Source organism: Saccoglossus kowalevskii, chromosome 1 (genome assembly GCF_978046115.1).
Source record: "Saccoglossus kowalevskii chromosome 1, keSacKowa6.1, whole genome shotgun sequence".
In the NCBI taxonomy this organism is placed as follows: Eukaryota; Metazoa; Hemichordata; class Enteropneusta; family Harrimaniidae; genus Saccoglossus; species Saccoglossus kowalevskii.
Genome location: NC_140641.1, coordinates 14,806,100 through 14,832,733, shown reverse-complemented (window position 1 = coordinate 14,832,733; position 26,634 = coordinate 14,806,100). Strand labels below are relative to the sequence as shown.

Sequence of the window (26,634 nt, the reverse complement as noted above, 5' to 3'; positions counted from 1 at the left end):
ACTTGGTACATACATTGCACATTATGGAACCTGATGCAAGTCATTTTGCTTTTCAGATCAGATTAAAAATGGCCGACTGGCGGCTATTTTGTTTTAATCAATGCGGTTCTATAGTGCCATATCTTTGACTTGCTTTGACTGATTATGTTCAAATTTTATATATATTCATTATACTGGTACATCATAGATATACAGACCACCAGTTGGCCATTTTGTTTTAATTATTGCTGTTCCAGAGCAATATCCCTCAATATGGACAAGTACTCATTTTACCATCACATACAAGATGTCAATCATTTTAATGTTAAAAAAATCATCATAATCTGGATCTATACTCTTAAATAACAAACTGAGACTGTGCCATGCATGGCTTGTTTCATTTAAAATTATCTAAAAAGATGAGCTTATATTTGATTTAGTTTTTTCCTAAAATTCTGACAAAAGCCTTTTAAAAAAAGCATAGACAATGTTTGTGGCCTTGTATCAAGCACAGCTGAATATGCCTCAGGTTTTAAGAATCTGGAAGTTTAAAGAACTTCGAGTGTAATACTTAATTTATACATGTATATTAATCTGTTATTAAATTAACTTGTACGCTTCAGATCTTCATCCCCAGCAGAGTTCTGAACCGACCAATTAGATCATCCCTCGGCATGTAACATCCACAAATGTGCCGATAACCAGTAAAAGAAGAGCGGCCGTGCATCACTCTCCAGTTGTCCACCAATAAAACGTTGCCGGGTCGTAATTTGAACCACAGTTCATTCTCAGATGATGCTACTTCCTTAGCATAGCTGGATAATGCATGGTAAAATGCCATCAAATTATGGTTGTCAAGGTGACTAATTGTTGTCCTATCATATGTATTAAATCTACGAAGAAAGAGCAAAAATGTTCAAGCAAAAAAAAAAACAGCGGAAGCAGCCTCGCAGCTGAGATAGCTCTGCTGTAAGCAATGCACATTTCAGTTAAAGAACTGAAGATATTAGAAAATGAACAAATCTGAGGGAAGTTGAAAACAAGAAGTCGAACATATCACTTTTTACCAAAAATATTCATCAAAATTAGAGAATTAAAGATATCATGAAATGAACAAATCTGAGAGAGATCTACCTGTAGTACCTATATGTATAATATCAAAGTAATTGAACTTGCGGTTTTTAACAAGAATTCGAAAATATCACTTTTTACCAAAAATATTCATCAAAATGAATGAATTGAAGATATCATCATGAAATAAACAAATCTAAGTATAGTCTGCACAACATTTGTAGTTTTCAAGAATAAGTCGAATAAGTTGAAAAATTAACAAGCAATGTTGCAGTCGGTAGGGCTTCGCTGTAATTGACAAGTGTAGAGGGCAGTGGCAGCAATAATAACATTATTCAGATATCTCCAAAATGTGACATGTGATCTTGAGATGACCTTGATAATTACTAATAAATATACACGTTTCACATATGAAAATTCTGAAGAAGGACATGAAAGGAGAGACTGGATTAGAAGAAGACCAAAGCTCGAGTTGTGTTTGTCTTATGACATATTTAGGTCTGTGCAGGCCTTTTATAGCAGTGGAAGGCCATGGTGAATGAAATCAAAACAATTCATTGGTTTAAACCACGAGCACGGGATTCATATTTTTGGAGGACTGCCAAAAGAAATTTGTGTGCATTTTTTTGCTTTTGTTTCCTAATTTTTGTTTTCTAAATAAACAAAATAACAGAAAATGTCAATATCAAAGGCAGTTCCACCATTTTGTAGCACCATGGTAGTTGATCATGCAGTTACCATTGGTCGGCTACGTTTTGTTACACAAGACTTAACCATGGTTAACCATGATCAACTTTCATCTGGTGTTTCTGACCATCAACGACCATGTTAGTTCAGAGTCGACCATCGTCAAACGCATGGTCACTTTTTTTTTCAAAACGCCAACAACTCAGAATATACAACACAATGACATTAAGAATATTCACAATAACAATTTGATAGGTGAACCTTCCTAATTCATTGCAGAGTACAAATTAGTAATTCCAGCTTACATATTTGTATAATTAGGTACCAGTAATTATAAACTAATTTTATATCAGAAAATTGAAATCATTAAATCTTATACATTTTTGAAAATGCTAAATCATGCCAGTTAGTCCAGAATTAACATAAGTTTAGGTAAAGTGGACATTTTAGTATTATTTTTTCAAGTTTGGGGAAAATGATATGTGTAAATGTTTTAATGCAACTTGTACTATTACCATTATACTTACCTAACTTGTGATAATTCATTGGAAACTGGATCATGATATAGTATTGGTCCAGTGGCAGCTACGTGGATGTCTCTGTCAATAAATTGATGTTTTAAACCAACACGACTTAAAATGTCGTAGTACTCTGGATTTTTAGTTTTCAAGTTCTCAGCAGCTTTGAATCCATCTACGAGTACAGTCTTGCCACCATCACCATCGTGAGTCAAAACATGGAATACTTGAATTCTATATTAAATGCAAAGAAAGTTTGAACCTAAATGGAATTGTCCATTGAAGATATACAGGTGAGAAGAATTATGCAAAAAAAAAAAATGAAAACGGAAGCTACTCAGCCACATTGAATAAGATCTTGACAAAAAATAATCTTGCATCTTTGTGAAATCAAACATAAGTCAAAATAATCTTAGGTAAATTTTCAAGAAAAAAAATCATGAAAAAATTTATGCTACCAATGTTCTAAATTTGAACAGAAATCATGTCCAGCACAACTTGTAAGTAATGATTCTCACATATAAAATAGAGGTATTTTGGTATTTTCAAAAACTCAATGAACAAACAGTCTTGTACCATTCTACTTGTAACTTAACCATGTTTGAATCATAACGAACACTTCTATGTTCATTCTGTGCTCGTAACCTTTTATTTTATTATATTATTATTGACTGTTTATTGTATCTTAGTATAGTCACCCTGTACGGCAATGTACTTTTCCCATATGCATACAAGAGTGAATACCGGTAAATGCTAAATTTTGCTATTTTCGCTGAAGGAATGATTCGGTGAAAATAAAATCCAGCGAATATACCTTTTTCTTATATTTTACATTCAACTTGTCAAAAATCAATGAAAATAAATTTCATACAAAACACCCAAAAATTAGTTATCCAAATATCACATTGGTCGCTCAGCTATGTTTCTAAATTGATTTGACATCTTCAACTTACTTGAAACCTAAATAAAGTTCACATAAATACAAAGAGGTCGAAGTGCATGGACTGTCTGACTTCGCGTGCAAAGTTGAAAATCATCACAGCGTCCATGTCCACAGATCAAGCTTAGCATCAGATTGTCCTCGTCTTTTTTGCCACCGCCAGAACTACCCCGACCTGGACTCAAATTAAAATCATCACCTCTGAGTTGTTTGGTGAGGATGCATGTTCTGCATCGGATGACAGGACCAGAGAGTGGAGTTCCCACAGACCGTTCTTACAGAAACCATACGTAAACAGCTCTATCGATGTTATCATTGTTGAATAATTTCGCGTAATTTCTGTTCAGTTTGCCTCTTGGTCAACTTTGAAAACAAATTTTCTCTGCTTTTTTTCATTCTTTACCCACCCACGAATTGAGTTGGTTTCACCTTTCTTGACACAGTCGATCGCTGCTAGTTTTTTACATATGGACAGACTGCATAGGTTTCGCTTAGACATGCTGCTCAGTTGAAAACTCAAGATCAGAGTGATTGTTTAAACTCATTGTAGTGAGTTTTAAAAAGCTATATCATTGGGAAGTATGAGAAGTCGTGACTTGACGCCACCGTCGACACCTTGAGTCTAAGCGCCGTCAACCTTTGTACCACAGTAATTGATGGACAGTAGATGTTAAGTTGTCTCCTTCCGCCTTTTAACGACGGCCAATTAAATACAAAATGCAACAAAACATTTGTTCTTTCAATTCAAAACTGCCGGCAAAACACAATAAAATTTTTGAGAGCCATCCAACTCCCAAAACTTTGCCAAAATCACGACTTACTGAGACACGACTTAGCGAGGGGGTCACTTTATATCAAGCTAAACCCTAAACATAATGCCAAAACACATTTACCTTTAAACTGACTTCAATAGCATTTCATTTGCCGTCTTATTAGCTCCATGATTATTAAAAATATACAAATTTTAGCTTTACTTATGATAGATCGCAAATCATTAATTGCATTGTTATGATTGCTTTAGTTGTGGCATTGCAAATTATCAGGATTATGTGAACTTACCCAGCTGGGTCATTAAAATATGTGTTGTCAACATGTGCCCGTAATCCTTCAGAGGTATATGCAGTGTCCAACATTTGTAAATTGGATGAGAAACTCCACATTTTACCATACAAAGTCACACGAACATAACTTATTCGTTCTGCGACTTTCTGACAAAGCAAAAACAAAAAGAAAACAATTCATCAATGCCAAAACAGACATATATATATATATATATATATATATGAGTATTGCAATATCATGAATTATGAGTTTAATACTATGGTGATATCATGCATTATGAATAAGTATAGTGATATCATGAACCATGTGACTATGGTGATATCATGAATCGTGAGTGACTATGGTGATATAATGAATCGTGAGTGACTATGGTGATATCATGAATCGTGAGTGACTGATGATATCATGAATTGTGAGTGACTGGTGATATCATGAATCGTGAGTGACTATGGTGATATCATGAATCGTGAGTGACTGATGATATCATGAATCGTGAGTGACTATGGTGATATAATGAATCGTGAGTGACTATGGTGATATCATGAATCGTGAGTGACTGATGATATCATGAATTGTGAGTGACTGGTGATATCATGAATCGTGAGTGACTATGGTGATATAATGAATCGTGAGTGACTGATGATATCATGAATCGTGAGTGACTGGTGATATCATGAATCGTGAGTGACTATGGTGATATCATGAATCGTGAGTGACTGATGATATCATGAATCGTGAGTGACTATGGTGATATAATGAATCGTGAGTGACTGATGATATCATGAATCGTGAGTGACTGGTGATATCATGAATCGTGAGTGACTATGGTAATATCATGAATCGTGAGTGACTATGGTGATATAATGAATTGTGAGTGACTATGGTGATATCATGAATTGTGAGTGACTGGTGATATAATGAATTGTGAGTGACTATGGTGATATCATGAATCGTGAGTGACTATGGTGATATCATGAATTGTGAGTGACTGGTGATATCATGAATCGTGAGTGACTATGGTGATATAATGAATCGTGAGTGACTGATGATATCATGAATCGTGAGTGACTGGTGATATCATGAATCGTGAGTGACTATGGTGATATCATGAATCGTGAGTGACTGATGATATCATGAATCGTGAGTGACTATGGTGATATAATGAATCGTGAGTGACTGATGATATCATGAATCGTGAGTGACTGGTGATATAATGAATTGTGAGTGACTGGTGATATCATGAATCGTGAGTGACTATGATGATATCATGAATCGTGAGTGACTGGTGATATGAATAAGTATGAGTATGGTAATATCATAAATTATGAATGAGTATAGTGATACATTGTATCAAGAATCACAAGTGAGTATGGTGATATGAAATCTGAGTGAGTGTGTTGATATGAACCATGCGAGTATGGTGATATGAACCATGTGAGTATGGTAATATGGACCATGTGTGTATGGTGATATGAACCATGTGAGTATGGTGATATGAACCATGCGAGTATGATGGTATGAACCGTGTGAGTATGGTAATATGAACCATGTGAGTATGGTGATATGAAATCTGAGTGACTGTGGCGATATGAACCATGTGAGTATGGTAATAATAATAATAATAATAATCAAATTTTATTGCATCCTTAGAAATTACAATATTTCTTTTGGTAAAAAGCAATAAATATATACGTACACAACACAATTACAATACAATATAAATAGATACGTTAAAGTTTTCTGTATTCCATGGCTTTAAGTAGATAGGTCCCCATACATTTAATTGCCTTGGAGTCCTTGTTGCTCATCAAAAATATAAAATTACTCAATTTATCTCCTGCATTAGTTAATGTAATTTCTGTGAGCAATTCATGTCTAATATATTTGTACCGATCACATTCTAAAAGGAAGTGAACTTCATCTTCTATTTTATTTTGGGAACATAAATTACAAATTCTTTTTTCAATGGGAGTTTTTGGCTGTGTGTGCCTTCCTTTTTCAATAGCCAAACAATGGTTACTTGTTCGGAAGCGTGACATGCAGACTTGATGTTTTTTCGGAAGACAATTTAAGTATGACTCAAAATTATAAGTGTTTTTGAATTTTGCATATGTTCTTAGTTTTGTGTTTTCTTGATTGACATTCTGTTTCCAAAATGTAATATAGTTTTCTTTTAAAGTCTTATCAATGTTCTTTATATTCAAATCTGTTTTACTAGTTTGAATTCTTGAGTCAATAACTAAATTCTGAACCGATGAACACCATGGTAAATTGAATTTCATTTGTTCATAATATGCTTGTTTTGTAAGACATTTATCTGGAAGCCCTTGTATGCGTAACCAATACTTGATAAGGTTTTTCTTGGTGTCTATTAGTAATGGGAAACAGCCCAACTCTGCCCTACAAGCTAAATTTGCACCAAATTTATTTAGGCCTAGAATATTTCTACAGAATTTCAAATGTAGTTTTTCACTTGTAGTTTTGTCCCATTTGTTTTCATCCAAAACTTCAATTCCCCAAATTTCTGAACCATAAATGAGTACCGGAAGAATACATGTTCTGAACAGATAGATAAATGTTTTACAGTTGCATTCAGGTGGAATGTGTCTTAACATTGCATATAAGGCTCTGTTGGCTTTATCTGCCATGTTTTGTCTGGCTTCAGTAAATTTCCCATTGGACTGCATTGTAACACCTAAGTAATTATAGGAGTTAACACAGTTGATATGATTTCCAAGATATAGAAATTTATCATGTGTTTTTAAACCTCTTTTTCTGAAAATAACAATTTTTGTTTTTGTTAAATTGACACTAAGTTTCCAATTAGAACAGTAGTCTGATAAAATATCTAATGCTTTTTGAAGACCATTGTTTGTTGTGGAAAGTAAAACTAGGTCATCTGCGTAGAAGAGTGAGCTAATTTTAGTGTCATTTAGTGAAACATGGTCTATTGAACTATCCTGTAATACATCATTTAAGTCATTAATATAGATGTTAAAAAGCATAGGGCTGATTACACAGCCTTGTTTTACTCCCTTAGTTGTCTCAAAAACAGAAGAAGTCTTGTTTCCAAATCGTATGCAGGCCTTTGTATTTAAGTACATATATTTAATAATATTATAAATTTTCCCGTCTATACCACTGTTCAGAAGTTTGTAAAATAAACCATTTCTCCAAATAGTATCGAAAGCTTTCTGGAAGTCTATGAAACAAGTGTATAGTCTTCCATTTTGCTTTAGATACTTATGTACAATTGTTTTTAGAGTGAAAATATGATCAGTGGTGCGGAAACCTTTTCGAAAGCCAGCTTGGTTGGAATGTAAAATATTGTTTTTGTCCATAAACTGTTGAATTCTATTATTCATAATAACACAAAATGTCTTACCCACACAACTGGAAACAGATATTCCCCTATAATTACCAGGCTCTGCTCTATCTCCCTTCTTAAAAATATGTGATATGATACTGATGTTCCAGATATCTGGGTAAATACCTGAATCCAAGATGAGGTTGTAAAGTTTTTGTAGTGGTTTAATCAGGAAGTCTGAACTTTGTTTCAATAATTCTGGACAGTATCCATCATACCCTGCTGCCTTTTTTGACTTAAGTTTTTTAATAGCTAATTTAATTTCTTCATCTGTAATTGTGCTATTCAATTTAGTTGCTAAAGGTTCCCTATTTTCAAGTGATGTAATTTCAGAAATTATGTTATTATGATAATTGTTATTGGTCTCACAGGCATTTAATTTACTGTAATACCTATTCCATTCTTCTGGTGAAATATGGCTTGCTTGTTCATGAGTTGATTCTCTTAATTGATTAATAACTTTCCAAAATTGATTAGGGTTAGTATTATTTAAGTTAATAAGTTTATTCACAATTAAGTTTTCTTCTTGTTTTTTCTTTAATTTAATTAGTTTTTTAAATTTCTTTTTTCTTCTATAAAATAAGTCTCTCAACCTAGTATCGAAAGGAAATTTATTAACTAATTGGGCTGTTTTAACAAGATCTTTTTTGAGTACCATGCAGTCTCTGTCAAACCATTTTTTCTTTTTAGGTTTCTGCTTCTTACTTTTATTAGATTTCTTGTTAAATGTTCTGTCTGCAGACTCAGTAATTAATGAATTAAAATTATTTACTGCATCATTTATTCCCTTACTATCTAATGTATATTTGTTAGTTAAGAAGGAATTTATTTTATGTTGACTATGTGTTGAAGCAAGGTTATCCTGGTAATTAAAAACTGAAAGTTTATCCCAGACCCAGCTTTTAGGTAAATTATGTAAATCATTATTATTGGTTTTATGTAATTTAATAATCTTATTTAATTTAAGTTGGCAAGAAATCTGGCAATGGTCTGAAAGATAAGTAAAGTCATGGATTTTAAAATAATCAAAATAATCAATAATATCACAAGACGACAGGGCGTAATCAACTGTGCTTACTCCATTGTAATGGTAACATGTTATGTTACCACTACAATCTCCTGGCATTCTGCCATTCAGTATCCTCATATCACAATTTTTGCAAAGGTCAATTAAAGCTTTACCGTATGCATTGACTGTAGTATCTCGATTGTTACGAACTGTTATTGTGTCATTATTATCTGGTGAAAATGGTAATGGTAAAAATCTATCATCAAAATCAGCATAATCCTTTAACATACCAGTTCTGCTGTTAAAGTCTCCTAGAATAACAATGTTACCAAACTGTGAGAATTTAGATATGTCCTTCTCCAAGTGTTCAAAAAAGTCAGGATTGCAGTGTTTTGAGTTCAGTGGGGGATTATAAACAAAACAGAGATAAGTATCCTTAAGTTGACCAAAAAATTTCTTCTTTAGTTTACACCAGAATTTTTCTTCAGAAGATGTATTTTCAATGATATTCACTCCTTGTTTGATATCCTGCTTGATTAAGATTGTTAGTCCTCCACCTGTGTGATTGTTCCTTGTTATTGAGTAATTGTAATATCCAGGTATATTGAATGAAGATGCAGAGTGTTTGTCAAGCCAAGTTTCACCAAGACCAACAATGTCGTGACAATTAATGTCTTTAATGAAGTCATTTTCCTGAGTTTTCCTGGCTAAACTTTGTATGTTCCAATAAGACAATGATAATGATCTCCGTTGTGAAATGTTAATATTCTTCCTAGTTTTCTGACAGCACATATTAATTCTAATTGGGGAAGTGTGGTCTATGACCGTACATTCCTGGCCAATGTGAAGGTGGTGAGTAGCCAAGGAACGATGTTAAAGGAAACTGCATATGAAATGGAACTGGATCTATTGGTCTGTAGTGTTGCTCATTGTCTCTTGGTCTGTACTGTTCCTCGTTGTTTCTTGGTCTGTATTGTTCCTTGTTGTTTCTTGGTATATGCACTTCCTTGGGTGTATCATAACTTCTGTTGTGACGATGTCTTGCATTGTTGTACCAGTGATTTGTTTTTTCTTGTCTGTTGACTCCAATCAGTGGCCCAATAGTGTCTTTGATGTTTTTCACCAGCTCAGCTGTTCCACGTTTGTTTAAATGTACTGCATCAATCAAGTGAGTTTCAGAAGTAATATTGTTGTTGTTGATGAAATGTACATTATTTCCATTAATCTTCTTCAATCTACTGTTGAAATTGTCTATTATTTTGTTAGTAGCTACATCATTTTTTCTGTGAATAACCGATGATATGCTAATCTTGACTGTGGGGTTCTTTTCTCTGATAGTATCAATCAAGGTGGTGTATTCTTCCATACACTCATCAACTTTGTGTTTATCGGCCAAGTTGTTGGTGCCAACATGAATCACAATATTTTCAACCTCTTTTACAATAGATGCTTTTTGGATGTGATCTGTTATGTCCTTTATCTTCCGTCCACGTAATGTCTTAACCTGTGTATTTCTATAAACTCCTCTAGCATTAATGTCCTTTAGCATTGAATCACCAATTATTAATGTTTGTACCTTTCTAGATGATCTGATCTTCTTAGTGACAGTTGTGAATTCACTGTTGGTAGAGGTGTTACCGGTAGTTTGACTATCATCACTGTTGTCTTCTGGTGCAAGTACACTGTATTGGTTTCTTGTGTAGTTGTCTTGTGTATCATGCCTCAGTTCTCTGATATCTTTCTGTAGTTTGTCATTCTCACTTTGCAATATGTCAATTTCTTCCCCCCTCTTTTCAAGCTGTTGTTGTAAGTAATTTCTGTCTTGTTGCAGCTTGGTTAGGATTTCTTTTTCCTTTTCAACACATGACTTGGTGGATTCTTGTAGAGCTGTTATTTTTGATATGGCTTTATCGTTGTTTATAAAACTTTTCTCAATACTTGTTATGCTTCTCTCTATTCTGTCAATTTTGCTCATCAGTGTGGCTATGGTTTCCCCATTCTGTATAGTTGTGCCAGTACCTGGTTTAGTTGCTTCATCCTTTCTCAATTTATTTTCCAGAAGTTTATTTATCTTCTGTATGTCTCTTGATTGTTTGGCTAGATTATCTTCCACTTTCATTAGTTTGTCCGTTAATTCCTGTGTGATTGAGCCCGATCTCATAATATTACAGTAATTTTTGTCAATTTGTTGAATGGACTTGAACATTTGTGACAAAGTTGCTGCTAGCTCTGTGTTGTCCAGGGATCCTCCATTATTTACAATAGGTGTTTTCGAGATGCGGCATGGGATTCTGGATGGAGTGTTAGCAATATTTGGCTTGGTAGATCTTGTTGGAGTTGTAGGTCTTTGCTTGGTTGATGTTGGTCCTTTACTTTGTGAATCGTTTTTTGTATTGCTTTCATCATAGTGTGTCTTTTGTGGTTTAATTGTGCTGGCTTCTAGTTCGTATTCCTCAACGTTGAATCTAATTGGTTTTTTAGGATCACGCCTTGCTCTTGTATTTTTTGATACAGTATCTTCAGTAACTTCTGCTGATTCAAAATTCACATTTAAACCCAACAGTTCTTGTATTTTGGAGAACATCTCTCTTCCCACTGTTTCCATCCACTGGTTGTAATTGTTTCCTTGTATTAGTAAAGTGCCATTATCATACATCTTAATAGTAACTGTGTTGTCACCATCAGCAATACGGAGTTGTTCACTTTTTTCTTCACCTTTCTTGATGTAAGTGTACTTGTCTTCAGTGAATACAGCCTTGATCGCTTTCATCCACACTTCTTTCATATTTGTGTTTGACCGTATGGTGACACTGTTGTGGTTGAATTTAATTTCAACTTTCTTTCCAAAGTATCTTTCAATAAACTTTCTCATCTCTCCTGGATTTTGAACATTTTCTTTACTCCTTAAACTTATGCTGTTCCTAGAATCACCCATTTTGAGATTGACCTTCCTTTGTAATGTGATTATCAGCTTGTTAGTGTAAACAATATCAGCCTCTTCATGTAAACAATGTTAACTCATGCACTGTAGCCTTGACTTGGATATTCAACACAAGAACCAGTGTCTAACTAAAACCAGAGGACTGTATAATCAAACTTTGTGACTTCTTTAGTGTCAATCAACTATGTTGGTTGAATAACATGGATTTCCAGGAGTCACCTCTGAGATGTTACACACTTTTTGATAGCACTGTTATTGTTTGGACTTGACCTACCAATATATGAAGTTCTTCAACACCAGATCTTTGCTTTTTGAAGTGATCACTAACATCAGATAACATATAAGGTGATGTAACATACATTCATAGACTTCTTCACAAGTTCTTGTAGTGGTAGATGTAACTATGGTAGGTTAAAAATTTGTGAAATTCTGGAGCTCAATAGCAGTGCTGTGACAGGAAGTCGGCCATATTGGTTATGAAATCTGAGTTAGTATGGTGATATGAACCATGTGAGTATGGTGATATCATGAATTACAAATTACTGTAACTAATTTTCACTGGGTTTAAATTTTGCTGATTTACCATTTCAGGCATATTCAGTGGGTTTTAAATTCATGGTTTTATCATTTAGATAATGTGTATGAACCATGTGGGTATGGTGATATGAAATCTGAGTGAGTGTGGCGATATGAACCGTGTGAGTATGGTAGTATGAACCATGTGAGTATGGTGATATGAAATCTGAGTGACTGTGGCGATATGAACCATGTGAGTATGGTAATATGAACCATGTGAGTATGGTGATATGAAATCTGAGTGAGTGTGGTGATATGAAATCTGAGTTAGTATGGTGATATGAACCATGTGAGTATGGTGATATCATGAATTACAAATTACTGTAACTAATTTTCACTGGGTTTAAATTTTGCTGATTTACCATTTCAGGCATATTCAGTGGGTTTTAAATTCATGGTTTTATCATTTAGATAATGTGTTCTATGCTAAATTTTACATATTCACTGGGTTTTAATTTAGCGCATTTTCAAGTCAGCAAAATAAGCAAAATTAAAACCCAGTGAATCATTAATCCCTTTACAGTGAGTATGGTATGTGAAATAAGAGTGAGTATGGTGATATCATGAACCATGTGAGTATGGTATGTGAAATAAGAGTGAGTATGGTGATATGAACCATGTGAGTATGGTATGTGAAATAAGAGTGAGTATGCTGGTATCATGAACCATGTGAGTATGGTATGTGAAATAAGAGTGAGTATGGTGAAATCATGAACCATGTGAGTACGGTATGTGAAATAAGAGTGAGTATGGTGAAATCATGAATTACAAATTAGTAAGTATTATTTAGTATTAGTATTATTTTTAGAATTAGTTTGTGGGATTAAAAGGTTAAATATACCGGGGTAGTACTATTACTAAAATGTACCTGCAACCATAGATAACATATGGTGAATATAATATCTGTCAGTAATTACAAACAGCTTTCTTATTGTGTACAAAATTGTATCTTAATCTTTCTATTAGAACAGACCATGATAAATTTGTCATTTTAGTATTAAACCACTGGACAGGAAATCGCCACATTTAGACATTTCGGAAAAATGTAGTCACATGTCAGGAATTACACCTATTGCTGTGTTTCGTTTCCATATATTTCACACTGTCTGTTTGTAATTACCTCCACTGAAGCCAATATAGTATAAACGGTAAATATTTTTTCATCTCAACTTTTTACACAGACTTTACGATGAGCCAAATTCAAATTTTGCACTACTGGGCATGTTACTGCATATATATGCAATGCATTATGGGAAGACAGCATCCTATCATGTATATTTGAAAACTATTATCACTTGGAAATTTACTAAACTGAATATTTGTTTTTCACAAATGTTTTAACAATGGGATTGTTATTAATAATAAAATATGAAATTTTCATTCCATGTTACTGAGCGAAATTTTGAGATATGAAAGAAATTATTTCCCCATGGAGACCAGTGCAAAAATGCAAAACTTTTCCATGGCATGTCTGACTCAAATAATTATCAGGTGACGCTAATTTTGTTCTCATTTTTGGTATTATGATAGCATGAATCCATTCAGCCCAAAGTTTCTTAAAGCAGGGGAGTTGTCACCTGCACATGCATCAGATGGCCATAGCGTGACATTGTTTACAAACAAGCGTCTACCCATGAGCCTTTGCGTTTTTAGCGTGTGTTGTTATCGTCGCTTGGGACTCAATTCCCTCACGTGCGCAGGTGACGGCTCTCTCGCTTTAAAGTTAATGAAATTAAACTGCATGCATTCACACAGTTTACACTTTGTCGCAAAAGTAAAATAATCCACAGTGTCAAGTATTAAAAACCCAAACCAAATGTGATAAAAAAAAACATGCTCAGACATACCTGTGTTTCTTCGACACTCAGAGGAACATCATCGCCAACAACAGCAAATCCGTAAACAACTAAGTTTTCTAAAACTTGCTTTAAAGACTCGTCATGCTGCATGTAAGATTTGTAATCAACAACTGTAGGCATGGAATCCTGGATTGATCCTGCATCCCATAATATTCGTTTCTTGCTCCATTCTGATTGACTGACACCAGAGTAGGAATTCTTTTCCAACCATTCCATACTGTACACGGTTTCATGTTTATCTGGCCCTATATATTTATGAAACGAATATTCCATATTTATTTTCATCTTTTGATAATTTACATTACTAATAAGACCTTGGACAAAAATGGTAGAAGAGGTCTCTTAGAGAGCAACAAGAGCAAAAACATCACATATAATGCTGCCAAGCTCACAAGTTCACAAGAATGGAATTAGCATTGTCAGGGTACATGCTCAACAACGAATTTCACCAGCACTATGTCAATGTTATGCATCAATTGAATATCGTATTCCTGCCGAAGACTAAGTACTGATGAGAAATAAACCTGGGGGAAATATTAAATCAAGCGAAGTTACCACTTCTAGGCCTTGGACACCAATTCATGACGGATTCTTAGTACACATGTGTACTCTATATATTCCACGACGAAGGATCCCAACAAAATTCTGTCTCCCAGTTTACCCCATGATCAGGAACAAAATTGCACTAAATACGATGTAGTAGCATCCGCATTTGAGGCTCCGCTATATAAATATCACTGAGCACACGTAACAAGATACGAAATCCCAAATGAAAAATCATGATGTTGGTTGCGAGAAATCGGCTGAAGAACATCATTTGGGATTTCAAAACTTAACATGAATTGTTATGGCATTCATACGCACAACACCTCACCATGTTTCAACTTTTAAATTGTCAGTTAAGAAGGTCTTTCATAGTAGCACTTCTATGGGATTGACATACTAGAATGAATATTGATGATGTCATTGGCTGGCCCTCTGGAGGCAAAATGGCACCAGGGGTGTTTGTCATCTACTATACAGCCTGTTTTATACCCGATATTTAGGGCATTTCGCAGCACATACAAGTTGTTTTTATCACCAGAATTCATTCATAGATCTCAAATTTCATGTATGGAGTGACAAAATCCAGACCTCTACTTCCCTTTAACATTTTGTGTACGCATACCCTATTTATTCACCGTGAGGGCAATCTCAAGAACGAAATTTCTGCCTCAAGAACACCAATGAAAATTTTTCAAGCAATCAATTGTCGTAAAAAATTAACAAAAATTTGTTTCTAATTATTTCAGATAACAAACTTCTCTATGCAGTTTGACAGTTAACTTCAGGTTCTGTGTGTTATACCTACACACTATGTGGAGCTCACGGTTATCCCCATTCTTTTTAATCTTCATATTTTTGGGTTGAATATTCATATCGATAGTTGTGATGTCAAACAATCTCTGCCTTGTCACATCATTGTAACACTTAGCACACCTGTGAATGAGTAAAATTACCACATAAATAAATAAATAAATAAATAAATAAATAAAAGAAGCAAGTTATGGTCAAGAGAAGTCAACAAATACTGTAATTTTGGTGAATTTGTTGGTGAATTTTTTGGTGAATGTTTGCTCAACAGAGCAAATACAGTATTGTAAAATTTTAGATCTAACATGGCACTATTAGCATATCATTAGCATATTATTAGCATAATGTACGTAAACCTTTGTGCCTAAACACTACACAGCAAAATCATCAACCAGAAATATTCATTTTTACATTGACTAATTTAAGAATAAATATGTCTGCAAATCAAAAACAATAATCTCATATGTGCTGTTTATAATTAGAGATGAGAACAAAATATCAAATAAATATGAAATTAATTTTCGTTGTAGGAATGATTCAGTGAAAATAAAATTCAGCGAATATTCACTATATTTTACATTCAACTCGCCAAAACTGAGTAAACATATATTCCATGCGAAACACCCAAAAAATCTATTCAGCGAAAATTAATTTCAGCTAAAATAAAGTATTTTACAGTAATTGTAGTCCTTCGCATATACCGGTATATTGCTTTGCTTGTGCAATGATGTTCATTTCCATCGATATATAATGTCTATGCGCTATTGTTTTTTTTGTTTTGTTTTTGTTAAACAAATTCTTTCATGCATGTATTTTTATTCTACATAATCCTATCAAACCAAAGCGTTACTGAAGAGGAACAAACTGTTAAAGTTGATGGTAGGGAGAGAAATAATACATTTCAAATTATAGTCATGTATTAGCTGTATTAAATATATGTACCAGGTAAATTTAATTGTTTGTGACAATTGTGAGCTACCTTACTACATCATGCAACAACGTTATTTCGTATCATTATTTTATACCGGTAGTCATCATAGCCTAAAAGTCTCCAAAAAGTTAAATAATTTAAAAAAAATAGTTATCATACATGGATCATTTCTGAAGATCATCACTCAAAACTATAAACTCCCATGTAAAGCATAATGCATTTTCTTTGATGTATGGTTGAAATCTGCCTGTTCAAAACAAGCATGTAACCATATGGGAATGTATTACCGGTATATGGAAATGAGCTTACTCTCACTGAGACCACTCTTATGGCTGTACTCAACTTGGTTCATTGAATACATATAAATATCATAAGATATTCATAAAAAAAATTAATTTAATTTACAAAAAAAAAAAATAGCTACAGTAACTTGAGTAAATCACCATGTGTGATTTTCGTGCCAAGTTTGATTGAAATTTGCCCCTAAATTCATTGCTTAGAAAAAAATGTACAGTACAATTGCACACTCACACAGGACATATTCTCTAGTAACCATAATATTATCTCACCGACAATGATCTCTCATCCAGACATAATTCAGTTGAATATTTTTTCCTGCATTGTGTATTTCAAGATGTGTATCATACAATGATACCCCCTGAGACGCATCACTCTGCAACCATCGATTAGATACCAAATTGTGCGCAACTGGACTATGCCGTAAAACAGAAGCAGTTGCTACGGGAACATATGTAGGTGAAAATGAGGAATAACAAACTTTAGCAGAATATATCTTTGTGATTGGCTTGTAGTGAGGAGATAAACCAGTAAACATCAATTGTTGTCCTGCACGCAATTGTCGATTGGCTCTCAACATGGTGACTAGAGAGAAATGAAACGATCAAATTAGATAAGCAATTAAATAATCAGGAGACGTCAACCAAACAAATGACCTCTTTTTTCTCAAAATAGAAGCACAGATTTTTTTTAATTCGAAATCAAAAATGTAGAACAATTCAAAAACTTCAATTCAACAAAAAATAAAAATTTTCTTCATAATATGATTAGTTTGCTTTTCATATTTTTTTTGATAAATTTTCAATAAAAAATAATCTTTACCTGTAACAAAATGTCTCATGTTTTTGAAAATAAATTTTTCGTTAAATCAGTCTATATTTATTTATGATCTGAGAACATTCCTGTAAACCATTTTAGTTGTTGCGATAGGGTAATTTAATGTTGAGCTACGACCAATAAAAGTTCAATATTCACAACAGCATTTTAGTCAACTATAATGAGTCTAAAGCTATAGCTCAGAGCACTTACATGATAGCACTGTGTATTACAAAATTTTTGTTTGCATACCGGATAGACCCAAATGCGTTTATGCACGAGAGGAAACAGTGGTTAGCACAGGCTAGGGAATGCCTAAATTTGTTATACAAATCTTCAGTCATTTTAATTATGATTACTCAGTACAGTAACTAGAAAGCAAATAGAGAAAGTATAGATTGCAGAATAACAGTACTAACAGTTGATACATAGCTGGGTAGGGAGGTGCCCCCGAGTGCTCAAAAGTGTGACCATTTTTATACCTGGATAGTGCCAAAATCTATGCCCATATTAATACGAAAGTACTATTTATGTCATCACTGTTTATTTCAAATAAAACAATTAATGTATTTGCTCTATTAGAAGAGCATCTCCAATAGAAGCACCTCTGTCACTTACATAAGAGCATATTATTAACACAATGTTTCCGGGTTGATGTATATATGTCATCCCAGTTGTCCGAAGGTTCACGAGACCAAATGTCCGCGAGGCCGAAATTGCCAAAAAAAAATCTAAAGCTAGGAAATATGTCAATACATTTCTTGACAAAATTACTAGAATGTGAGTTATGTGCAGAAATGTGTGTTCATATGGAATGAATATGCAGACTATGTACATATGGCATCTGAATTAAGCTAATAACAATAAACAGAAAATCGTTTTTGAACAAAAATATCTCCTAGAAAATAAATTTCCTCTGTATTTGGAACAATGTGCAGTAATTAATAAGCCAGGTTTCAACCAAAAATTAATCAGGCCTGCACAATATCCCAGGGCATCTATGTACCAAGTTTCCTTAAAATATGATAATTGGTTCTTGAGATATCAGTGGAACAGACACACGCATATACACCGTTGTTGTAACGACACACGTTGGATTAATGTTTAATATAGTTAAATTAATGTTTAATATAGTTAAATTAACGTTTAATATAGTTAAATTAACGTTTAATATAGTTAAATTAACGTTTAATATATCCGGTAGTTGTGTTAAGTTTAGATTAAAACATAACTCTAAATAAAAGTTGACTTTCCTGTGACTATAGAAATGTTTGTGAAGGGGTAGATATGGTACAATTATATTAATATTAATATTAAAGCAAAGGGAATTGAGTCCCACGCAAAAAACACAAAGGCTCATAGGTAGACGTAAAACAGCGACACGCTATGGCCATCTGCGTAGGTGATGACTTCCTCACTTTAATATAAATTGTACCATACCTTCCTCCCTTTACTAACTCTAAGCTATGCAAACTTGGCTTAAATTTGATTAAATATTAATACGAATAATGAAAAATAGTGAGGTCTGTCATCACTTAGGTGTAAAGTTAAATGAAAGTAGTCATAATGTTGACACCACAAATGCATGCATGCATACACACACAGACACAACTAAAATACAAAGGTAATGAAAACTCATTTTGATTAAGATTTTGCAAATTAGATCATTAATATGCACAGATTAATTTCAAACTATTATCGGACATGTTACTATACTATAAATGGCATCTATTTCCTAATTAAATTTCAGTTCATATGAGCAAACTTGTTACACAATGAACTTGCTGAATCTGGTAAATTACTATGCAAATGACTTAATTAGTATGCATGACAATGTACCAAAAATTAGTTTATTTATATCAATCAAACAAGTGGTTTTTAAGATACTGGTGGAACAAGAATCTGACACACACACAAAACTAAAAAAATCCAAAAAAGCTTACAAAGGACTCCTGTGTGCTGAAGGTATTGGAAGCATGAAGTACAAATAAGGAACACTGTATTTACTAAAATAGAAGTACATCTCTAATACATACAAAGCATTTATTGCAAGCAAAATCATTGAAATATGTCTTATTTTCATCACAGACTTGCCTTTGTCATTTACATTTAACTCTCTGAGACCTATGAATTTTAGTGCAACATTTTGACTGTTATGTATTATTCTATATTAGTTTTTGGGGATAATTTGGTCCATTTGGACATAATTTCCTATTGGTTACAAGTTTTGATCAAAATTTTAGAAAAATTTGTTGTGGGTTCAAAATTTATGAATAGGGACAAAAGTTTACCTTGGAGCTCAAATAGTTAATGATATGCAAATTACCTAATTAATATGCACAGACGGTATATAGAACTATTTTGTGAATAATGACAAAAGTTGACTTCAGAGCTCAAATGGTTAATGATATGCAAATAACCTAATTTATATGCACATACGATATAAAGAACTATTTTGTGAATGATCACAAAGGTTGACTTTGGTGTTCAAAGGGTTAATAATATGCAAATTACCTAATTAATATGCACATATGGTATGTAGAACTATTTTGTGAATGGTGACAAAAGTTGACTTTTGAGCTCAAATGGTTTAATGATATGCAATTTATCTAATTAATATGCAGACAAGTTGCATATCTATAACAGTATTTAAGATATTACAGTAATACATATTATTGAGGTCACATGATCATATATAGTCATCTGACATTAGGCTTATTTCTTGTTAATGCCTTCACCATAGCACTGGTTGCATGTTTTTTTCTGCAGCAGTGCATATTATATTACAGTTATACGATTTAATCAGGTCCCATGACCATATATGGTCATCTGATAAGTTAGTTATATCTTTCGTCCAATGCCATATATTATTATAAAAAAATATTATGCAAATTAGGTTATTAATATGCATGGATTTCAACTAAAAACTAAAAAAACTATGCATTTTTCCAGGGCATCTATGTATAAAATGTTATTGAAATGCAATGATTAGCTTTCGAGATAATGGTGGATAGCTGAAAATTACTATTATGCAAATTAGGTATTTAAATAGTATGCACTAATTGAATCCGAACACTAGTCACTTCTGTGCATTATGTCCTTGGGCATATATGTAACAAGTTTCATTGAAATGCAATGATTAATTTTTGAGTTATCAGTAGAAAAGCTAATTATTATGCAAATTAGCTAATTAATATTCATAACTAAAAACTAATCAGGTCTAATCATTGTCCCAGGCATATATGTACCAAGTTTCATTAAAATCCATAAAGTAGTTCTTGAGATAACCGTGGAAAATACATTGTGTATGCTTCGCACATCAGAGTCAAAAACGCAACAAACATGTCAACTTGATCAAGGACAATGCTTATATGGGCTTTACTGTATACTGTATACACTAATTTCCACATGCAGTAGCATGCACATGTAAACCCCAATCAATGTTCAATACGGTAGAAATCTTCGAAATTTATTAGGTGACTCTATTATATTATATTATTGAATGACATATTTGTAAAAATTAGGAAATTGTGTTTGAACTGCATACCCGTAATTATCTTTGCCATGGTCCCAGTTCAAGGTCCCGGCCAAGCTCGACAGTCTTAGGTCACACAAATTGTCCTGGCCACTGTCGTGGTCCGTTTTATCCTAGTAACAAGCATGTAAACCTACCGTTCAATGTTCGAACAAATGTTTCTTCTTGTCACATCTCACTACAAAAATCACTTGTTAACACCCGATTGTACTTCCACGGATCGAAGTTTATATTCCGATTATTCGTTCGGGAACAGTGCCCACGCACTCACGACCGATGAGGGCGCTACATACAGAACCAGGGAGAGCGTGAACACACAGGCGCTCGGAACGTTTCCTGGATAATAAAAAATGACCTATTAAAAGTGGGATCGGCATAGTTAGTCAGTCGCCGGTAAATTCCCTTACTACTCATATAATGACACAAGGTAGGAAAGCGTTGACACCATGACATCGAAACTTCCCGAAAATAACACGATTTCCCAAATTATATTTCGATCCGCTTCACATAACTCAAGCATGACATCGGTAGAAACTATCGATCGACTTACATTACCTTTATTCGAACTAAAACGCGTTAAAACCTGTGAAAATCGAAATACCCGAGCAATATGAATCAACCCATCTACGCGGATATTTTGAAGCAGAGGCCCGAGCATGCGTATCCTCGGGGGCGGACATCCGGGCATTTTCACCGCCTGGCAACCCGCGGCGGTGAAAACAAAGGCCCAAAACTCGCAGAAAACGGTACTTTGGGATGATTGTTGAGACTCCTCTGAACAGTGCAACAAGATTAGCCCTACGTGTGTAACATATATAAATTTGGTTGTTCGGAATTACTTCAAAGTTGAGTTCGTGTTGTTTTCTCGAATTTTCACCGGCTCGACCGGCGTTCCACAGCAGCGCGCACAGAGCCCATAGAAATGCATTGTACAGTGGTGCGCGTCTTAGCAACGTGGAACGTCTGTGACGTAGCTCCGCCCCCGAGGATATGTTTGGAATTGCGCATGTTTGGAACTGCTAAAAATTGGCATTCCAGCTCAGCAGCCAATCAGCGACGGCCTTACACTTAGATGACAATTTCAACACAAATACCACGGCTTAGTGTTCTAGGTTCTTCGTGTAATTAGGTGTTCGTATGCAAAGGATTTTTCTACACAAAAACGACGAATTTTACCGATTTTTTTTATTGGTTGGCTTAATATAACCCCAACGGACCGTATTTTTGTGAAAGATTGGTGTTTTTGTCCTAATTTGTAGGAATCTGAAAAACGCGTTTCACTTATACTGTAAAATGACTAATTTTCACTGGGTTTAAATTTCACTGATTTACCATTTCAGGCATATTCAGTGGGTTTTAATTTAGCGCATTTTCCAGTCAGCGAAATAAGCAAAATTAAAACCCATTGAATAATTACCCCCTTTACAGTATTTAGTTTTATGCTGCATTCAAGATGGCGCCCCCCATATAGTAAATATTGTACTTATTTTATTATCACCACGTGTGCGCCAGCTGACTGTGGTGACAACCATCCCTTAAAATTCACGTTACTTAGAAAGTTTGATAAACCTCGTGATAAGAAACGTGATAAGAAATAATTAATTTTGTTTAATGATGAAATAAAACAATTGTTGGTAAATCATCTTCCAGAAAAAACATAGCTGTAAACACAAGCGCTTGGTGTAAAAAAAGTCTATGAATATAAAATTTGTCCAAACAAAATAATTATTATATCTCAATAATAAATAGTATACTATTCCTTTTTTAGGTCATTACCTCCTCATTATCCCACAAGATTCCAATTAACTTATTGGAATATGTAATGTGATCACCACCTAAACAGACGATACCTTATTGATGTTCTTTAAAAGAATTACTCGTCACTTCGGAAATACATATGTTTTTCAGAAAGTGTTCAGTGTCCACATTATTCAGAAAACAATGACCAAAAAGTCTTCACAACTTTGCCAATAGGTATGACATGGGGGTCACTCACTGTCTTGGTGACCCGAAATGTTTCTAAATCAGAGGTAACTAATGGCGGCTGTATATTATAAAACCATTGAGGTAAAATACAAAAACACAACCCCTCTGTCACGTGATGAGGGACTGTGGGTGAAGCATTGCGTTTATGCCAGTGTACAATACTGGATGTGTCCACGAGAATTGGTGTAACTTGCTACAGGTTGTGACGGAAAAAAACATTTATTTGTTTTACAATTTATATTTATAGGATTTACTCCAGCAAAATTCACAAAATAACTCCCGTTTTTAAATTCTATCAGAGCTGACGTAAATAACACTAAACTGTTTAATTTTCGAGACTTGAAAGCAGGCCCGGGACGTTCCCGAGAACACACTTTCACAAAAGTCGTTGCGACGCCGTGTGTCTTCAGAACACTAATGGAATTGTTTACTGCTACAAACTTTGCAATTTTCAGGAAATATGCAAAAATGTATCTAAAAATGGTTTATGGTATATTATCATATACCCGGTATATTGCTCGACTTCGTAACGATATGGGAAGTGCGCCCTCTCATCTGGGCAATAATTTCCTATATCAAGCCCGGGCCAGCGCGCCCGGCTTTAATCATTCAAAACAAAACACGTCATTCTAAATTACATCGTGTGTTTGAGGTCACGCCATGGTAAATTGTAATCACACGTATAAGGTATATGGTAAAACCTCGTATTAAAGCTCGGGCGCTTCAGCCGCACGACCTCTCATTTTTTTATTCTGTGACCATGGAAACATACACTTAGCATTTGGAATTATATTTATCTATTATTATACTTTATTTCGAGTACTAGCTCATTATTAAAGAATAAATAACAAGAAAATGTACATAATAAATATATTAAAAAACTTGGCTCAGCCAAGTACTCAAAAGTGTACTACATTTCATTACATCCGGGCTATAAATAGCTGTAATTATAAAATTGGAGAGCAGTAAGCAAATCTTCGAATAAGCCAATTTGCTCTAGCGTAAAAACTTTTCATTTGTCTATTAATACCATCACTATCATCTCCCTATTTATTAATGACCACACTCAAAAAGGTGTGCTTGTCGACAAATCGTACTGCAACACCGTTCAAAAATATGCATGTTTGTCTAATTCTACAACGAGGAGGTAGCAACTAGTCTTTTAAGACAAAGTAATACAATGTCATCAGCAAAAAATAGACGATTTATGCACTGTTCACTTACAAAACACCCAATTATAACTCGAACTTCGATTAACTGTTAATTAAATTTTGAGTTACTAACTCGAAGTTTGAATACTGTTAATTAAGTTCGAGTTACAAAATTTGAAAGTTAAACAAAACAAAAAATGTTATGTTGCCTGTAACTCGAGGTTTGGTTAAATGTTGTTTATAAAGTTAGAGTTACTAAATGTTACTAATATGTATGTTGCCCCTAGCTCGAAGAAGTTCTGTTAACTGTTAATTGAACATCGAGTTACAATTTGGGCGTAGTTTCACAAAAGTCGGCGTGGTTTCAATGTGGGCGTCGTCATTTCTGTAACTTGATGTTTTCGTAACTCGATGTCCGTAACTCGAACAATTCAGTATCTCGTATCGAAGAATTCACCGGCGGTAATTAGTGCAAGTCGCGCCCAGGTCAAAACTCAAACTTCCATTAGAAGAGCGCATTGGATTGTGGGAAAATCAATGTTTATCAACACGAATGTCTCACATGCGAGGCTCGACGACAACCACCCTTTAACGGACGACCACGGATCACCAAAACAAAAGCAAACTTGGATGGCAACTAAAACAGCGTTTTATACATTGTAACGTTTTCAAAGGTCGTAATTAAAATGTTCTATCGATAGTAGTTCATTTAGTATTTAGCGGTTATTAACCATAAGAAACTCCATGTAGAAGATGAGACACTTATTGTATATATTTATTTCCTTCATTTAATTTTAAATTGATGTAATTTCACTTTCAAAATTGTCTATTTGCATATTGTTATCTCAAATATACTACCGCTCCCGAGTCTGTAATGGTAGAATGTTTTTTAGTAAATTGTTTTATGCCCATCTTGTTGACTTACATATAGCATCTTGTTTATTTGTTGGTGTCTGTGTCAAGAAAATAAAATATGGGAGTATAAATGTATAAATGGCGAAAGCTATATTACCGCGAAATAAACATTTATTTCGTGGTAACCTGACTTTCCCCATACACATTCTACCATGATACATTTATTTTATTGAAAAAACAAACACCAACAAATAAACAAGAGACTGTATGCAAGTCTATCCGTCTTGTTATAATAAAAGATTATGAAAGATACATTAGCCGAGACAAACCAAAGACACTAGAAAAAGGATGTCCAACAACGGGATTTTCAACCTGTTATTTTAATCCTTCCAACGGTCACCAACATACGTGTGATCAATGAAAACACCGCAGTTGGACGTCCCTCTTTTTCTAGTGTCTTTGGACAAACCAATTTGTTGGCGGAGCGAATGAAACTATACGAACACCCCTCCAAATAATGTGCTGGCCACATCCTTATCGCTCTACACTTTCGCACGAGGGCGCACATCACATTCATTTTTGAAAAACTAAAGTCACTCGTTTTCTTTCCAGACGTCGGGAGGTGTTGAGCGTTTGTGGCAGAAAGGATTTACTGAAGTCGATTACTACATCATGACGAAGAGATTGCAGACTACGGCAGCCATGGGCTGTCTCAAGATGCTCCTGACCATTTTCAACTTAATTTTTTGGGTGAGTAAAAGTAAAATTTTCGACAAGACGAATTTAAGCTGCCAGTATCGTTACGAATCGCTTCGATGAATAATCAAACACCCACACGAAAACAGTCACGATTTCTCACTTAGCTGTAAAAAATAATCTCATTCAGCTGATAATAATGTATTTTTGTGATTTCACTAAAGCATTGCAAACGCGTGCTTTTAGAAATTCTCTGGGGAAAATAAAATAGTGCGAGAATTAAGAAATCCGCGTAGGATTAAACCACCCCAGCTGTGAAACGATATACTTCCTGTCTCTGCGCCTACTCAGAGATCAACAAGATTCGATTCCTTAAAAAAATTGCCACGTCGACATGTTGCAATATCGGCGATCAAGAATCGAATCTCTTTACGATTTACAAACTCGTACCGTGACGTCTTTTCAAGAATAACAATATATAAACACAACATTACAGATTATTGTTATACTGCTGTCACGGGGGGTGGGGGTGGGGGTGGGTTGTTACCGGTGCACAATCAGCCGAGGCACAGTCCTCTATAGACTGTGGCCGAGGAAATCAGTTTCTAAGACCTGTTCTCCCATTGTCAGTAACATTTCCATTTTGTTTGAGTTTTTCCTAACACATGGTGCACATATTAACAATGTAAATCCTATTATTACTATTAGCTTTTAAATATCTGGTTATAGTTAAGTACTGTTTAATTGTAATATCTCTAAAATGCCCATTATATAATATTCAAATTTTCCATAGCATATTTACATGCAACTGTGTTGCCTGGTTAGGTTATCTTGGCCACTTTGACACAAGCACTTCAGTGTTAAAATATAGTAGGCACTAAAACCCATTGTTATGTTAACGTCACAGCATAGGTTCGATTTAAATTGTATAATGGCTCACTGTTCTCTTTGCTCAAAGGGGACTCGGGCATTCTGCATGTGAATGTCTTCTTATTGTATTTTGCA

The 26,634-nt window shown here is 34.3% G+C and overlaps 2 protein-coding genes across 2 annotated transcripts in view; one reads left to right on the top strand and one right to left on the bottom strand.

Moving 5' to 3' along the window:
- Nucleotides 1-476: 476 nt before the first annotated feature.
- LOC100375730 (trimethyllysine dioxygenase, mitochondrial-like) lies at nt 477-21,180 on the bottom strand. Its single transcript, XM_085499367.1, has 7 exons — nt 21,079-21,180; nt 16,863-17,175; nt 15,361-15,488; nt 13,998-14,254; nt 4,255-4,403; nt 2,265-2,489; nt 477-872 (listed from the first exon to the last, which is right to left on the bottom strand). The coding sequence occupies exons 2-7, from the start codon at nt 17,168-17,170 to the stop codon at nt 599-601; spliced, it is 1,341 nt and encodes a 446-aa protein (XP_085355493.1). The 5' UTR covers nt 17,171-17,175; nt 21,079-21,180; the 3' UTR covers nt 477-598.
- Nucleotides 21,181-25,525: 4,345 nt separating this feature from the next.
- LOC102804976 (tetraspanin-7-like) overlaps nt 25,526-26,634 on the top strand; it is a 39,091-nt gene continuing 37,982 nt past the window's right edge. Inside the window, exon 1 of the mRNA XM_085499345.1 lies at nt 25,526-25,683. Within this exon, the coding sequence (XP_085355471.1) occupies nt 25,606-25,683 (78 nt within the window). The 5' untranslated portion in view covers nt 25,526-25,605. The remainder of the gene's footprint in view (nt 25,684-26,634) is intronic.

Bases quoted from the DNA above. Each gene is read 5' to 3' on its own strand.
- LOC100375730 (XM_085499367.1), bottom strand. From the start codon at position 17,170: ATGTTGAGAGCCAATCGACAATTGCGTGCAGGACAACAATTGATGTTT. The intron at 15,489-16,862 runs GTGAGATAATAT...ACTCATTCACAG, and splicing joins TGGATGAGAGATCATTGTCG to GTGTGCTAAGTGTTACAATG. The intron at 873-2,264 runs GTAAGTATAATG...CTTTCTTCGTAG, and splicing joins AATGAATTATCACAAGTTAG to ATTTAATACATATGATAGGA.